The 18207-nt window shown below is 46.4% G+C and overlaps 1 protein-coding gene across 2 annotated transcripts in view; it reads left to right on the top strand.

The window, feature by feature from the left end:
- The window catches only part of LOC117360756 (keratin, type I cytoskeletal 18-like), a 35192-nt gene that overhangs the window by 2852 nt on the left and 14133 nt on the right, over positions 1 to 18207 (top strand). For both annotated transcript variants that reach the window (XM_033945064.1, XM_033945065.1), the window contains exon 3: positions 6519 to 6675. In XM_033945064.1, the coding sequence (XP_033800955.1) occupies positions 6519 to 6675 (157 nt within the window). The remainder of the gene's footprint in view (positions 1 to 6518; positions 6676 to 18207) is intronic.

Below are 18207 nucleotides of genomic sequence, written 5' to 3'. Positions count from 1 at the left end.
CCGTCCCCGCCAGGATCCTCTCCGTCCCCGCCAGGATCCTCTCCGTCCCCACCAAGATCCTCTCTGTCCCCGCCAGGATCCTCTCTGTCCCCACCTGTCCCCGCCAGGATCCTCTCTGTCCCCACCTGTCCCCGCCAGGATCCTCTCTGTCCCCACCTGTCCCCGCCAGGATCCTCTCCGTCCCCGCCAGGATCCTCTCCGTCCCCACCCGTCCCCGCAAGGATCCTCTCCGTCCCCACAAGGATCCTCTCCGTCCCCGCCAGGATCCTCTCCATCCCCACCCGTCCCCATCAGGATCCTCTCCGTCCCCACCCATCCCCGCAAGGAATTACCTCCATCCCCGCCCGTCCCCATAAAAAGCAGCAATTACTTCTGACAGGATCATCAATTCCACAGTTTCTTTTGCTGTTTTCCTTGTGGAATCTCTTTGGTGGAACCCTTTTTTTTGTTTTCTGTTCAGGTAATTAACTTATAAACCCCCTCTTTTACTAAGGCTGACATGTCCTTTATATTATATGGATGAACCCTGCTTCCAAAGCCTTCCATCCCTGCGGGAGTCCCGTTGGCTAGAGGGGGATCCCCGTGGGAAGTCCTGTGAGTTAGAGGGGGATTCCCGCGGGACCCCCGCGATCCCCGTTCCCGTGCAGACCTCTACACTAGTTACCATGAAACTGAAGCTAGATTGAGGGAAAGAGAGAATGACTATGCTTCAGCACCCTGGTCCGGACAGCTCCCTCCTGTGAGGGGCAGACGGCCATTTTGAGCTTAATTGCCCTTTTCAAATTTTTGTAAAAATTATTGGGATCAACAAAGAAGTTGTAGGTGTCCTTTTTAATAAAAGAGGATGTAAACCTCTGAATATTTGCAAAATTACAAGTCCTAAAGGGAAGACAAACTCTCAAAATGACAGCTTGATAAAGTGACCCCACCCCCCCTTTACATCTGTGTTATTTAAAGGTTATCATCGCAGGAAAAACTGAACACGCACTTCCAGAAACATTTCCTGACTAAAGAGGTGGTCAATTAATGATGCTCATGAAGAATCTTTTTCTTTTTTTTTTTTTTTGGGGGGGGGGGAGGGGGGCTCTGAAGTTTTCTCCAGTTCCTTTGTATGTAAGCACAATAAGAACCAGGCCTGGATCTGGCACACTGAACCTCCATTTGCAGCTCCCAGGAATTCTACTGTGTTATGAGCCCTTCCAATTAACTGTCACTCTAATAGAAACATAGAAACATGGTGGCAGATAAAGGCCAAATGGCCCATCCAGTCTGCCCATCCACGGTAACCATTATCTCTTCCTCTCTCTGAGAGATCCCACGTGCCTAACCCAGGCTTTCTTGAATTCAGACACATTCTCTGTCTCTACCACAGGGGTCTTCAAAGTCCCTCCTTGAGGGCCACAATCCAGTCGGGTTTTCAGGATTTCCCTAACGAATATGTATTGAAAGCAGTGCATGCACATAGATCTCATGCATATTCATTGGGGAAATCCTGAAAACCCGACTGGATTGCGGCCCTCAAGGAGGGACTTTGAAGACCCCTGCTCTACCACCTCTTCTGGGAGAGTGTTGCACGCATCTACCACCTTTTCCGTAAAAAGTATTTCCTCAGATTACTCCGGAGCCTATCACCTCTTTTCTTCATCCTATGCCCTCTCATTGCAGAGTTTCCTTTCAAATGAAAGAGACTCGACTCATGCACATTTATGCCTTGTAGGCATTTAAACGTCTCATCATATCTCCCCTCTCTCTATTGGCTAAGGTTCTTACCATTTGCATCTTCTCTTCCTATAGGCTAAGGCTCTGTGCACCTGCATTGTGAGGTCATAGAGCTGCCCATCTGCAGTAACCATTATCTCTTTCTCTCTCTAAGAGATCCCACGTGCCTATCCCAGGCTTTCTTGAATTCAGACACAGTCTCTGTCTCCACCACCTCTTCCGGGAGACTGTTCCACACATTTACCACCCTTTCTGTAAAAAAGTATTTCCTCATATTACACCGGAGCCTATCACCTCTTAACTTCATCCTATGTCCTCTCATTGCAGAGTTTCCTGTCAAATGAAAGAGACTCGACTCATGTGCATTTATGCCACATAGGTATTTAAACATCTCTATCATATCTCCCGTCTCCTGCCTTTCCTCCAAAGTATACAGATTGAGATATTTAAGTCTGTCCCCATACACCTTATGACAAAGACCATGAACCATTTTAGTAGCCTTCTTCTGGACTGATTCTATCCTTTTTATATCTTTTTGAAGGTGCGGCCTCTAAGATTGTACACAATATTCTAAATGAGGTCTCACCAGAGTCTTATACAGAGGCATCAATACCTCCTTTTTCCTACTGGCCATACCTCTTCCTATCCACCCTAGCATCCTTCTAGCTTTCACCGTCACCTTTTCAACCTGTTTGGCCACCTTAAGATCATCACATACAATCCCACCCAAGTCCCACTCTTCCGTCGTGCACATAAGTTCTTCACCCCCTAAACTGTACCGTTCCCTTGGGTTTTTGCAACCCAAATGCATGACCTTGCATTTCTTAGCATTAAATTTTAGCTGCCAAATTTCAGGCCATTCTTGAAGTTTCGCTAGGTCTTTCTTCGTGTTATTCATACTATTTGGGGTGTCTGCTCTATTACAGATTTTGGTTTCATCTGCAAAGAGGCAAACCTTACCTGACAGCCCTTCAGCAATATCACTTATAAGAAATGTTAAAAAGAACAGGCCCAAGAGCAGAACATTGAGGCACACCACTAGTAACATCCCTTTTCTCAGAGCCATCTCCATTGACTACTACCCTCTGTCTTCCACTCAACCAGTTCTTGACCCAGCCCGTCACTTTGGGACCCATCCCGAGGGCACTCAGCTTATTTATTAGACATCTGTGTGGAATACTGTCAAAAGCTTTCCTAAAATCTAAATACACCACATCTAGCGCACATCCTCTATCCCAGTGGTCTCAAACTCAAACCCTTTGCGGGGCCACATTTTGGATTTGTAGGTACTTGGAGGGCCGCAGAAAAAAAAAGTTAATGTCTTATTAAAGAAATGACAATTTTGCATGAGGTTAAACTCTTTATAGTTTAACAGTTTTACCTTATGCAAAATTGTCATTTCTTTAATAAGACATTAACTATTTTTTCTGCGGCCCTCAAGTGCTCTATTTTTTTCTGCAGCCCTTACATTTAAAGTTCAATATCTTTTCTTTCTCAAACACTGATCAAACAGAATATTGACACAATCCTAGATGAAGAAAAACTGCGTGATCCACACCAACACGGGTTCACCCGGGGTAGATCCTGCCAATCTAATCTGATTAGCTTTTTTTGACTGGGTTACCAGACAACTGGACGCCGGAGAGTCACTGGACGTGGTATACTTGGACTTCAGTAAAGCATTTGATAGCGTCCCTCATCGAAGATTACTGAACAAGCTGAAATCGATGGGATTAGGAGACATTCTAACTACATGGGTTGGGGATTGGCTGAGCGGTAGACTTCAGAAGGTGGTGGTAAACGGTACCCCATCCAAAGCATCGGACGTGATCAGTGGAGTGCCGCAGGGATCGGTCCTGGGTCCGATCCTATTCAATTTATTCATAAGAGATATGACGAAAGGACTTAGAGGAAGGGTATCACTGTTCGCCGACGATGCCAAACTTTGTAACATAGTAGGCAGATGCTTATTACCTGATAATATGACACACGACCTACTGCTGCTGGAACAATGGTCAAAAACTTGGCAGCTAGGCTTCAATGCTAAAAAATGCAAGATAATGCACTTGGGCAGGAGAAACCCCCGTAGAACTTATGTACTAAATGGTGAGACCTTGGTTAGAACTACGGCGGAACGCGATCTAGGAGTGATCATTAGCGAGGATATGAAGGTTGCCAATCAAGTGGAGAAGGCTTCCTCCAGGGCAAGACAAATGATGGGGTGTATCCGTAGAGGTTTCGTCAGCAGGAGACCTGAGGTTATGATGCCGTTGTACAGAGCCATGGTGAGGCCTCACTTAGAGTACTGTGTTCAGTTTTGGAGCCCACACTACCGAAAGGACGTGCTGAGGATCGAGTCGGTTCAGCGAACGGCCACCAGGATGGTCATGGGGCTCAAGGATCTCACGTATGAAGAAAGACTAAAGAAGTTGCGGCTGTACTCACTTGAGGAAAGAAGAGAACGGGGAGATATGATTGAAACGTATAAGTACATCACGGGACGCATCGAGTCAGAAGATGATATCTTCTGGCTCATGGGACCCTCAACCACCAGAGGGCATCCGCTGAAAATCAGGGGAGGGAAGTTTCATGGCGATCCCAGGAAGTACTTCTTCACCGAAAGAGTGGTGGATCATTGGAACAGACTCCCACCCCAGGTGATAAAGGCCAGTAGCGTAACGGATTTTAAGAAAAAATGGGATACTCACGTGGGATCTTTAAGGGAGTAAATTCAGGGGGGGATACTTGGAATGGGCAGACTTGGTGGGCTATAGCCCTTTTCTGCCGCTTTTTCTATGTTTCTATGTTTCAATCACTAAATTGAAAATAAAATCATTTTCCTACCTTTGTTTGGTAATTTCATAAGTCTCTGGTTGCACTTTATTCTTCTGACTGTGCATCCAATACTTCTTCGCTTCTTTCAGCCTCCTGTATGCTTCCTCTCCTCCAGACCTCATTCCCTCCCCCAACTTTTTCTGTCTGTCTTTCTCTGATTCCTTGTCCCATTTTTTGCTTTGTTTCTGGCTCCTTGTCCCCCCCCTTCTTTCTTTTTTCCTTCTGGCTCCCTGCCCCCCCTTCTTTCTTCCTTCCTTCCTGCCCTCCCCCATGCCTCCTCCTCCCTTATTCCGCCGGCGGGGAATAAGCTGCTGCTGCCGCCATCAGGAACAGGCCGGGATCTCCACGGAGCCGACCAACTCTCGCCGCCCGACGTCAATTCTAACGGCGGAAAGGACGTTCCGGGCAGCCAGGCAGCGATTGGCTAGCCAGAACGTCCTCTCGATGTCAGAATTGAGGTTGGGCGGCGAGAGAAGCAGGGAGATCAAAGAGCATGGTGCCGGCCTGTTCCCCGATGGCAGCGGTGAGAAGGGAAGGGAAGCAGTTGGGCACCCCTGCTCTAGACGAGCCGTGAGCCGCACTCTAGTTAGAACAGTGGAGGGTGACCAGCTGTGCGGACCGCCCCCCCCCCCCCCTTGGTACGCCACTGGAGCAGCAGCGTGTCTGGCCGGCTCATTCCATTCAAAGCCACGGGTGGCGGCTCCTTGCGAGATCCGCACCTGCGTCTGAAGCCTCTCTGATGTTGTGATGTCAGAGAGGCTTCCGATGCAGGAGTGAATAGCGCAAGGAGCCGCCAACCTGCGGCTTTGAACGGAACGAACCGGCCAGACCTGCTGCTGCTCCAAAAGGAAGGGAATGATCCAGTCCAGACCGCGGGCCGCAAATAAAACTTGGAGAGCCACATGTGGCCCGCGGGCCCTGTGTTTGAGACCGCTGCTCTATCCAATTCTCTGGTTACCCAGTTAAAGAAATTGATCAGATTTGCCTGACAAGACCTACTTCTCATGAATCCATGTTGCCTCTGGTCCTGTAATCCACAAGAGTCCAGAATTTGACTATTCTCTGTTTTAAAAGCGTTTCCATTAATTTGTTTACCACAGAAGTCAGACTTACCGGCTTGTAATTCCCTACTTCTTCCTTACTTCCACTTTTGTGGAGAGGGACCGCATCCACCCTTCTCCAGTCATCCAGTACCACTCCCGACTCCAGAGACTCATTGAAAAGGTCAGTCAGCAGAGCCACCAGAACTTCCCTAAGTTCCTTCAGCACCCTCGGATGTACACCATCCGGACCCATCGCTTTGTCCATCTTTGATGACTGGCTAAGTGATCAGCCAAAGCTGCACTTGGAGTCCTGCAGTCATGGGCTTTGCACAATGACTTATGATTTCCAGAGGTTGTGAATGCATACTCCCACCCTTTGATTTATGGAGTAGAAGATCTGGTCCCTTTGTTTGTCGGTATAGAACACCACCATTGAGCACAGGACCAGTCTAGGTGGTAGTTCATATCTTTTCAGTAGACCTTGGCCAAATCATTTTGCCTTCCATTGTCCAAGATACCAACTTAGTAAGCTCTTCTTTTGGTTAGTACTTATTGCACTTGAACTGTGACTTAGTTTGAGCTCAGTTTGGTAAAGTGAGCAATCAAATTACCTTCAGTTTCTTATACTAGATGGACAACTGTGATACCTAATAACTCATGCTAGGTTTAACCTGTGGGATGCTAAGTTACCCAGTTCCAGGCTGGAGACTTTTGGCCAGACTTGGATTTGAACTTGCATCCAAAAGCAGTATAGAATTTGTAGTGTCTAATCCTACCCATTTAGTACTGCAAGTCCCATAATGCACCAGGTTGGGGTGGTCAGAAACCTCCAGCTGGACCTGGGTAGCTTGGCATTTGATACCTAAGCCCCTGTGTATTCTTTACTTGTGAGACTGTTCAGTGATTTTTGCAACCATACAGGCTGGAGGCAGAGCAAGCAATATGTGACGGTGTGCAGAAGGACACGATTGGACTGCGCAAAATGATTGAAGATACCAATCTTCTGCGCACAAAACTGGATTCAGAGTTTGAAGTGGTGAAGGAGGAACTTGCTCATCTGCGCAAGAGCCACAAGGAGGTAAGGAAAGGCAGAGCCTGTTTAGCCCTTCCAGGTGCAGGGTATGGATGGAGCCTGGCACCCCAAAGTGCTTTTCCTGTATATCTCTCCCAGATATATTTCATATGGACTCCACCCACCCCAATTTATCTATGGCACCTAAAGTTGTGTGCATACATCAGTGCATGTAGCTAATGTATGCACACAATCTAATTGATTAATAGGTCTCATCAGCACTGATAATTAGCAGTTAACTCATAATTGATATTATTTGGAGTTAATTCAAAGTTATGCACACACAGTCGCATAGTAAGGGGGTGGGGGTGGGGCAGTCCGCCCTGGCCGCATTCTGGGTAAGGGTGTCGGCACCATCCTCATCTCTGCCCCCGCTCCTCCCCCCGCCACGCACCTCTAATTATCCCTACGTGAGTAATATTACGAACTTGCTGGCCAAGTCGATGTCGCCTCTCTTTGACATCACTTCCGGGCCCTGCGCCTAAGAAGTGACATCAGAGGGATAGCCGACACGACACGGGCAGCAAGTTTCGTGATGTTGCTCGTGCCTCAAAAATTAAAAAGGTACAAGGGAGAGTTGGGGGGGGGGCACACGGACGAAGTGTTATGTGTCATGTCCAGTGACCTTGTCTAAAAGAGGATGTGGTTAGGGATGGATCGTTGGCCTACTTTCGTGTTAATGTGCATGTTTTTCACCTGTGCGCCCATGTGCGTGCAAGCCAGGTGCAGGCATTTAGGCCGTTTTCATTGGCTTAAAAGGGGAGCATCGAAAAGTTATACAAAAAAAAGCCCAAGAGCTAGTCTCGATGGGCGACTATAACAGTGGGCTGGATGGCCCAAGTAGTTGCCCAAGTTGAGACCGTTTGCTAGGGTATGGGGGAGGTAGTTGGATTGGAGGTGGAAAGGAGGAGGCGTGTTTTGCCGCCGGGAGGCCGGGAAAGGATTGGTTGGCAAAAGGAAGCAGGGAATGATGGGAAGGGGTTTATCGGTGGCATCCCTGTCCCTCGGAGGCAACTTTCCCGCCCACCCTCCCCTATGGATATAGGGTTCGATCAGGTGATTTGGGGGGTTTAGGGTTGTCGCAGTGGCGGTAACCCAAGTTACAAGGTTTTGGCTCATCGGAAGATGAGCGGGTATTTGGCAATGAACTCAGTTGAGTGGTGAGGCCCAGGTTAGGTGACCCTGTAAGGGGAGGGGCATGGCGGTCCATGCCTAACCCCCTAGGCTCATCAGGGGATGAGCGGTTAAAGGGAAGCGAGCTCAAGTGAGAAAATAGGTCTTGAGGCCCGTGGCGCAGAATAAGGGCATGGAGAGCCATGCCATCCCCTAGGCTCTTGCTGAGATGGCAGGGTCAGGGGAATACAAGTGTGAGTTCATGTAATTGCAATGTCTTGTAGCTGGGGGTGAAGCAATTGTTCATTGCTTCTTGGTTGTCCCAATAAACAAAGCTGCGGCCTGATTATTACCATCAATAAAGTGGCTGTGTTTTTATTTATCATGGACATTATTGCTGAAGATTGGGGGGTAAGTGGGGTACGGTGAGGGGTGTTGTAATTTGGGGGGTTGGGGATGGTTTGACGGGGACGACAGCTTGGCCATTCCAGATCCATATGTTATACCATTTTTATTTGTATATCGCCAATACCTCTTTGAAGTTCACAAACAATAATGCATCCAATAATGGGTGTATCCTAGCACTAAGCGTTATTCTATAAGGTGTGCATAGTAAATATAATTTTTTTAGGTACCATATAGAGAATATGGCCCAAAGTGTCTAGCCCTGCACATCCCGTATCCATCCCAGGATTATACAGTGATAGGGCAATGGTCAGACCCCACTTGGAATACTGCGTCCAACATTGGTCTCCCTACCTAAAGAAGGATATAAAACTGCTGGAGAGGGTGCAGAGACGAGCAACTAAACTAGTGAAGGGTATGGAAAAACTGGAATACGAGGACAGACTTAAAACACTGGGATTGTTCTCCCTTGAGAAAAGGAGACTGCGTGGGGATATGATCGAGACCTTCAAAATACTGAAAGGAATCGACAAAATAGAGCAGAGAAGATTATTTACATTGTCCAATTTGACATGGACAAGAGGACATGAAATGAAGCTAAGGGGGGACAAGTTCAGGACTAATATCAGGAAGTTCTGCTTCACACAGAGAGTGGTGGACATCTGGAATACTCTCCCAGGGGAGATTATTGCGGAATCGACAGTCCCAGGCTTCAAAAGCAAACTAGATGCATATCTCCTTAAGAGAGGCATGTAAGGATATGGTGGACTATAAATTACGACAGGTGTACACCTGGCAGGGCCTCCGCGTGTGCGGATCGCCGGACTTGATGGACCGAAGGTCTGATCCGGAGATGGCAGTTCTTATGTTCTTATGTTCTTATGTGGATGCCGTAGTCCACTCCAGTCTGCAGAACTGTTGATATCTCTCCTATGGATACAATATCCCAGGCCAAGCTGTGCATCTCACGCAAGACCCTCCAGTACATCCGTAAGTGAAACAGTAACCAGAGTGTTGTTTGTGGGTTTGCTCTGGTCCCCTTTGTTGGGAAGGAGCCTTTTTATCTGGGCCTGAAGTTCTGCAAGATTTTTAATCATCCCACAAATCTGGGTATTTCAAAGGAATGCCACCATTTGGCCTTTATCTGCCATCGTGCTTCTACATAAAGCAACCCAGTTTTGGTTCTGGTATTGGGTACAACCGCACACCTTTTTTCTTTATTTTTCTCTTTTGAGTGTCATTCCTTTCTTTTCAAGCGTCGCTATAATCTTAAGCACTTTGTCCCATTTCTTTCCACCCAATTACTATGTCTCTCTTTTCACCAGTTCCTCACCGTGTTCTCACTGGCTCCAATCACAAATTGATACATCTTACCACCAGCCATCACATCTTCCATTTCTGCACAATACCATATTAAGTGTGGCATCTCATTCATTTCAATTATTACGTACTATCTGGTGATGCCTTTACACACACAGGATACTATGGCATGAAACTCATTATAATATTGCTAGTATTTTAGCCCGTTACATTAACGGGTGCTAGAATATGTCTGTCTGTCTTTCTTTATTTCTGCCGCGTCTCTGATGATGTCATCAGGGACGTGCCAGAGCAAATCAGGGCAGTAGAAGGCCCCGAAGCAGCGTGTGTACAGTGCTGCAGATGCTGCTAGAGTCGGCAGGTTTGTCGGGACCGCGGGAAGGGAAGGGGTGGGGCAGGAAGGGACTAAGTGAGCCAGTCGGATCGCGGGAAGGGGGGGGGCGGCAAGGGACTAAGTGAGCCGGTCAGATGTCGGGAGAACTGACTTACTGATCCTGTGGAGAACAGGGAGTTCAGCGCTGGCGGCCAGTCCTGCGAGTGTAGGTAGGGGCTGGGGTCTCGCGCATGCACACTCCTGCGGCCACGGACCTACAGAACATGGAACAGGGAAAACGGAACATGCAAGTAGGAGTGCGCATGCCGGCTAGGGTTTTATTATAGAGGATTCATAGGACCCCTGAAGAAGGCATTCTGTCGAAACATGGACCGTGTTGGGTCCAAGGTCCAAAGCTTTTCAGCGGACTGCGTCCTAGATGTTTTTGTGGTTTGCTATTAATTAAGTCCATTTCGGGAACATCATTTCTCCACATTGTTCTTTTGCTTCTTCTTGGATTTGTCTGGAGATCATTGGGTCAATTCTCTTGTTTTCGTTCTCACTGTGCTACTTCTTCCACTTCTAACTACACCAGAATGCAGCAAAAGAAAGTTGTCTGTCTACAGATTCTCCCTCTGTGAAGTCTGAGCTCGATGAAGTAGCATCTACCTCCCACTAAGAATGCTGCTCTTTCATCCTTCCGAGTCGCCAGTGGAGGCGGCGATGACATTCTCTCGAGCATTACAGTGGGATGCGGCTGGTCCCACTGAAGTCTGGGAAGGTGAGCAGTGGCAGGAGGGAACAGGTTTTCTGTGACGCAGCCCCCCTCGCAGGGCTTGGGAGTGGAGAAATGGGAGAGTTAGACACAGCTGCCTGATGTAGGAGATGACTGAGGCGTTGAATTCACACTCCCGAGGCATTTCTTGATCACTGAGTTGCAGGAAAGTGGCGAGAACTGCCTCCTCCTCAAATACTTCAGTATCCCTACCCACCCTTTGTCCACCCTATGCTCTCCCTATTTATTTTTATATCCCATAACATATACAGAACTTTATTCTTCTATACTGCCATAATCGGACGACTTCTAGGCGGTTCACACTGAAGAGAGCTGGACAATAGGCGAATTACAAAACGCAAGTAATGGAAGTACAACATATTAATCAAGAATAGACAGAATACAATTATTAAATTTAGGGCTCCTTTTACAAAGGAGCGCTAGCGTTTTTAGCGTGCGCTATGGAACGCACTAGCTAAAAAAATACCGCCTGCTTAAAAGGAGGCGGTAGTGGATCCTTTGTGAAAGGAGCCCTTGGTGTGACTTCCCTGAAAGCTCAGGACGGGTCACGGGTTGACACTTATATATTTATTTGGTTACATAGGGCTCCTTTTATGAAGGTGCGGAGGCGTTTTTAGCACGCGCTAGCTGAAAAACTACCACCTGCTCATGAGGAGGCGGTAGCGGCTAGCACGCGCGGTGTTTTAGCGCACGCTATTCCGCACGTTAAGGCCCTAAAGCGCCTTCGTAAAAGGAGCCCATAGTTTCAAATGAACGGTGGAGCAACATTGTTAGCTATGGAAGATGTAGGATATCTTGTGTTGCGTTGCGTTGTGTTGTCTTGTTACCACAGTATTTATTTTGTATGTTTGTGAACTGCCTAGATTTTAGGCATTATATAAATTTTTTAATTAAATAAATAAACATCGGAGGCATACAACGGGCGGAACAGAGCGATGAACATACAGGAGGTGTGGTATTAACACATGGGCGGCGTACAGTTGAATGACCACGGAGGGATTCACGCTGAATGACGCAAGGAAATATTCTGGAAACTGGAAGCGAGGGAGAACATGTCTATACTCTACTCCCACTATTTATGATTTCTATAGCGCTGAAAGGCGTAAGCAGCGCTGTCCATTCTAACACACAATAGACAGTCCCTGTTCAGAAGAGCTTACAATCTAATTTAGGCAGGACATTTCAGGGTCGGGGAGATTAGAGTGGGTCTAGGTATCTGACGGCAGGGAGGGGGAGTTAAAAAAGTGGGCCTTTAGCTTGGATTTGAACACTGCCGGGGACGGATCACGACGTATTGATTCAGGAAGCCTGTTTCAGGCATACGGTGCCGCAAGAAAGAAGGGACAGAGTCTGGAGTTGGCAGTGGAAGAGGAGGGTACAGATAAGAGGGGCTTGCTCGATGAGTGGAGATCACGGGGGTGGGGTGGGGGAACATAGGGGGAGATAAGCGAGGAGAGATATCAGGGGGGGGGGGGCTTCAGAGCGAACACACTTGTAAGTCAGCAAGAGGAGTTTAAACTGTATTTGGAAATGGACGAGGAGCCAAAGAAGCGACTTGAGGAGAAGGGTAAGGTGAGAATAGCGGCTCTTATGGAATATAAGTTGCGCAGCAGCATTATGAACAGATTGAAGAGACGGGTGTGCGGGAGGCCTGAGAGAAGTACGTTGCAGTAGTCTAAGCGTGATGTGATAAGAGCGTGGACAAGGGTTTTGGTCATGTGTTAGAGAGAAGAGGACGGATTTTGGTAATATTATAGAGGAGGAAGCAGAATTTGGTGGTCTGTTGGATCTGAGCAGAGAGAGAGAGGAGTCATAGGTTGCGAGCAGACAAGACAGACAGGAGGATAACGTTATCCACAGAAATCGAGAACGGCAAGAGGGGGGAGGTGGGTTTAGGCGGAAAGATAAGGAATTCAGTTTTAGCCATATTGCCACTGTACAGATCCATGGTGAGACCTCATCTCGAGTATTGTGTTCAATTCTGGAGACCACACTACCGGAAAGATGTGTTGAGAATTGAGTCGGTCCAGCGAATGGCTACCAGGATGGTCTTGGGGCTCAGGGATCTCACGTATGAAGAAAGGCTAAAAAAACTGCGGATGTACTCACTGGAGGAGCGAAGAGAGAGGGGGAACATGATTGAGACCTTTAAATATATCACGGGGCGTATAGAGGTGAAAGATGATATCTTCAGTCTTACAGGGCCCACGGTAACCAGAGGACACTCGCTGAAAATCAGGGGAGGGAAATTTCAGGGAGGGAAATTTCAAGGTGATGCTAGGAAGTACTTCTTCACCGAAAGGGTGGTCGATCATTGGAACGAGCTGCCTCAGCAGGTGATTGAGGCCAACAGCGTGTCAGATTTTAAGAGAAAATGGGATATTCACGTGGGATCTATAGGGGAGTAAAAGTCAGGGAGTGGGTCATTGGTATGGGCAGACTCGATGGGCTGTGGCCCTTTTCTGCTGTCAATTTCTATGTTTCTATGTTTCTATTCAGTTTGAGATGGCGGCGAGACATGCAAGTAGCAATGTCGGACAGGCAGGCTGAAATTCAGGCCTGAACTCCCGCAAAGATACCCGGCGTGGAGAGGTAGATCTGGGAGTCCACATACAGAGCAAGACTGCGGTTGTCCTTGGAAGGTTTTCACCACTTTCCAGAGACCTGCTCCGTGTGGGCAGCGAGTTCCACCATTTGGGAAGGAATTGGGTGTAGGAGCCATCGACCAGGCTCCAGCTCACTGTTTGCTCAGTAAATAGCAGGTGACAGAAAAGTAAATAGTTTTAGGAGCAGGATGTCTTGTGGAATAGTCAGAAAACAGTTCCTAGTGTTCCCTCCCTCCCTCCCAGAAATGCACCCACTCACCCTGTGTCAAGGTAAGGTTGAGTGTTCCTTTTTAACATAATGGAGCTGATTGGTGCACGTCAACCACAATGCCATGAGTGACATCAAAGACATTGCAGCCACCAATCAGAGAGCAGTTTGCATGAATCCTAATCTCAAACCTCTTTTTCAAGCACGGCCACTTCCAGATAGTGGGTGGAGCTGCAAAACTGTTATTTTAAGTGACAGAACCTCGTTTAGTAATTGAATGAGTAATACCATTTGCCAGGGCCCAGAACACAATTCTGCCACTTCTCTAGACTCTAGAGCAGGGGTGTCAAAGTCCCTTCTCGAGGGCCGCAATCCAGTTGGGTTTTCAGGATTCCCCCAATGAATATGCATGAGATCTATTAGCATACAATGAAAACAGTGCATGCAAATAGATCTTGTGCATATTCATTGGGGAAATCCTGAAAATCCGACTGGATTGTGGCCCTCGAAGAGGGACTTTGACACCCCTGCTCTAGAGTCAAAAGAGCTGGGTTGTTCTGCTCCAGACCCTCCTTTCTAGGCAGCCTTCAGGGGAACAGACGGAGCAGGGAACAGCCATTCTGTTTCTTAATCCAAACCCTTTTTTCTTGGCCACTGTGAAGACAGTGTGTAGACTAGCCAGCGAGGTCCTGTCCCTTCTCCTCTCCACAGCCCCACTTCCCCCCACTTCTCTCTAAAATAAACCCTGCTGTTTGCTGTTTTGAACTTGGGTGATATTCAGGAAGGATCAGGGTTAAAACCCTGGACCGAGGAGGCTGGATCTCTGAACAATCTCAATAACCTGTAACGTGGAGCTCTCCGAAACAGAGAAGGGGTGGGACCGAGTGTGGTTTCCTTATTGATCTTGGAAGATGTAAAGTTGAAATGATAAGTCCTGAGATGGGAGGCTAACAGAGTAACAGGTTTTATTGAAGAGAGATCAGGTATAAAAGACACTTGTGCCCTAGCTGTACCGCATGCATCCATTTGGTTGGGTCCTGGTGGCCTGCGGATTCTGTAATTAACTGGAAGTCCTGGTGAGTCAGGTTAGGCAGATGTTTAAACGATTAGAGTCTCATGGCCAAGTATGGAAAAGGCGGGCACTACACGAAGCCAAGCAGGGCTCAAGAAGACGGAAAACAAACACCTGCCTGGATAAGAGGAAAGCTTCCAGGTGGTCACACCCTGTGGCTGGCAGTTGGCATGTATCCATAGTTGTGTGGGTAAGATCACTGGGCAGACAGGGTGAAGTTTTCTACTATCATTTACTGTGTTACCCAAAGTAGACGCATTTCAACTGGGCTGATTGATCTCCATTTCCCATCACATATTGATGTTACTGTGGAAATAATGAATAGTACATGGGGTGAAGGGAAGGGATAGATAGTTTTGTTTCTTTTTCCAGAACCTTCTAGTGGGCTTTGATTTTCCTTCTGTAATCAGTTCTGTTTCTGAGGATCTTCAAGAAGTCCTTACTGGTTTGCCGACATGTTCCAAAAGAATGACATTGCTTGTGCATGGAAATCTTCCACATCCATACCCATGAAAACCCAACTGGCTGGGTGGAGAAGCACCGCCCTAGAAGACCTCATGTCTGTTCATGGCAAGATAATGATGCCCCTGTATAAGACGCTGGTGAGACCTCATTAAAATACTGTATACAATTCCGGAGGCCGTGCCATCAAAAAGAGAAGATGGAGTCAGTCCAGAGGAAGGCTACTAAAATACTGTGGTGCCTCGCATAAAGAACGCCTCACACAGCGAACGCTGCACACAACGAACTTCATGTCATGATTCATACAACGAACTTCGTTTCACACAACGAAGTCGCCCGAGCTTCCACGATCGCTGCCGATGTATTGCATCCTTCCGCGCAGGCACTGCAGGCAGTCGTTAGTCACTGCGCTTAACGCGTTTCACATAACGAACTTTTCGCATAACAAACTTGCTCCTGGAACGAATTAAGTTAGTTGTGTGAGGCACCACTGTAATAATAATAATAACAGCTTATATACCGCAATACCGTGAAGTTCTATGCGGTTTACAAAGATTAAGCAAAGGTACAAATTGATTGACTTTAAGAGGGGAGGAAGAAAGAGGGTTAATAGGACAGGAAATCCATTTTTGAGGAGAGAGTGATCAATAGAACAAGTTAATCGCTATAGAGGGGAGAGAGAAGAGAGGATCAGTTGTCTAGATATTTTAGGAACAGGTGTGTTTTCAGACGTTGCCTAAATTCCTCATAAGTAGTGGGCGAAAGCAATTGTTCTAGGTCTTTATCCCACGATGCTGCTTGGTGCGAGATAAGATGTTCATGGTGTTTTGTCAATTTAAAACCTTTCACTGGGGGGGAAACGAAGTTGGAATGTGATCTTCTCTTGTGTTTGTTGGCTGAGAAGACGAAAAGGTCAGTTATATATTTAGGGGCAAGTCCGTGTAGTGCTTTGAAGCAGAAGCAGGCAAATTTAAACTTTACGCGTGCTTCCATTGGCAGCCAATGCAGCTGCCGGTAGTAGGGTGTCACGTGGTCAAACTTCCTCAGTCCAAAGATCAGTTTGACCACTGCATTTTGCATCAATTGTAAACGCTGCATGTTCTTTTGGGAAATTGCTAAATAGGCGATGTTATAGTAGTCAAATGGACTCAGTACGAGGGATTGGACGAGGGTTCTGAATGCCGCTGTATCGAAATAAGCTTTAATGGATCTGAGTTTCCAGTGAGTGAAAAATCCCTTTCTGATCAAGGAGTCCACCTGGTCTCTCATGGTTAGGCACTGATTCAAAGTTACACCTAGTATCTTTATGGTAGGTTGGATAGGGTAATTAAGATTATTGATACATAGTGGTGATTTGGTGTCAAGCGGATGTGGCGAAGCAACAAAGAAAGTTGTCTTTTCTGAATTAAGTTTGAGCCTAAAGGTTGTCATCCAGTGCTCCATCACGTTTATGGCTTCTGAAGCTTTAGGAATAGTTTCAGAGATAGAATTAACGAATGGGATGATGATCGTAAAATCATCTGCATAACTAAATAGTTTTATCCCTAACTGGGTTAGCTGCGTGCCTAGTGAGGACATGTAGATGTTGAAGAGCAATGGAGATAGCGGAGACCCTTGTGGCACACCGGATGGATTGCTCCAGGTATCTGAAAGTTCATAATTAAAACGTACTTGATAAGTGCGGGACATAAGGAAGCCACGGAACCAATGCAGCACCTCGTCCCTGATACCAATGGCGTCTAGGCATTGCAGCAGTTTTCCGTGGTCTACTAGATCAAAGGCAGAACTCATATCAAATTGCATAACCAGGGCATTAAGGCCCTTACTAAACAGTAGGCGCAGATTGTCTAAAATAGCCGCAATTACTGTCTCAGTACTGAATAACGGTCTAAAACCGGATTGAGTTTCATGTAGGAGAGAGAAGAGATCCAGATAATCCATCAGTTGGGTGTGTACCAATCCCTCCATAATTTTTACAATAAATGGAATGGATGCTACTGGTCTGTAGTTGGATATTATAGCTGAAGATTCTTTTCGATTTTTTTAGAATTGGGGTTATTATTATGTGACCATTATTAGAGAGGAACTTCCCAGTTTTTAGGTTATGAGCCAAATATTGCATCAACGATAGTTTAAATACTAAAGGTGCCGCTTTCATGATTTCTGGGGGGGCATGAGTCCAGAACGCAATAGGATTTAGAGTATTTGTTATATAGTCTGTTGTAATTGTTCCACTCTAAATCTTGAAAGGAGCTCCAGATCATGTCTGACGGTGTATCATTTGCTTGGGTGATAGGTATCGGATGATCACTAGGATTTGTTGAACAATGAATTCTAAGGTTTTTAATTTTCGAATCGAAGTGTAGTGCTAAGTCATTTGCAGAGGGTAACTTAGAGTTGTGTGTGGGTGTGGTGTAGCGAGCGGTGTCAAATAAATTTGTGATCAGGTTGAATAGCTCTTTTGTATTGATTCCTTGTGAACCATTACAAGATGAGTTGATTTTAATTGAGTAGAATGCTTTACGTTTGTCTTATCATTTGTTTGTAGATTTTTATGTTAGCTCTCCATTTGTTACGGTCTGTTAATTCTCCTGTTTTTTTCCAAGTTCTTTCTAGTCGTCTAGCTAGTTGTTTCAGTTTTAGAAGTTCGGTGTCAAACCATTTGTTATATTTATTTGCATTGCTTTTGCTATTGCGTATAGGGGCGATTTTATCTAAAATGGATGTGCTGGTTGTCATCCAGTGATCCCAGAAATCGATTGCTTCTTCTATCTCTGATTGCAATTCATATTGTGACCAGAAATCTATTGGATTAATATAGCCTCTGGTGTGATGTTCTCTTTTTATTATTGGGCGTGTTTTAGATTTAAAATAAGACCAGATTAGCTTGAAATAATAAGTAAAATGATCAGACCACATATCATGACACCAGGTGCCTTTACGTATGGAGATGGCAGGGTTTGGGATGTCCTTTGTGGACATGGCTACCATATCTAACTGAAGGCCTTTTTCATGTGTTTGTGTGGGTAGAGGGAGGTTGTAATTGAGTAGGGATAGAAAGTTTTTAAACTCTTTCGCTTTTGTATTGTCCTCTTCATCTAGGTGTAAGTTTATGTCTCCTGCGATGATATTGTTTCTAATTGTTTAGGACAAATGCACAGAAGTCTTCTTTGGCTTTTGGCCAGCTTTTTGGTGGGACATAGAATAATATGTATGATAGGGATTCTTCTAGATGACGGTTGC

This window comes from Geotrypetes seraphini, chromosome 5 (genome assembly GCF_902459505.1).
Source record: "Geotrypetes seraphini chromosome 5, aGeoSer1.1, whole genome shotgun sequence".
Lineage (NCBI taxonomy): Eukaryota > Metazoa > Chordata > Amphibia > Gymnophiona > Dermophiidae > Geotrypetes > Geotrypetes seraphini.
This window is presented reverse-complemented; position numbering and strand designations above follow the sequence as displayed.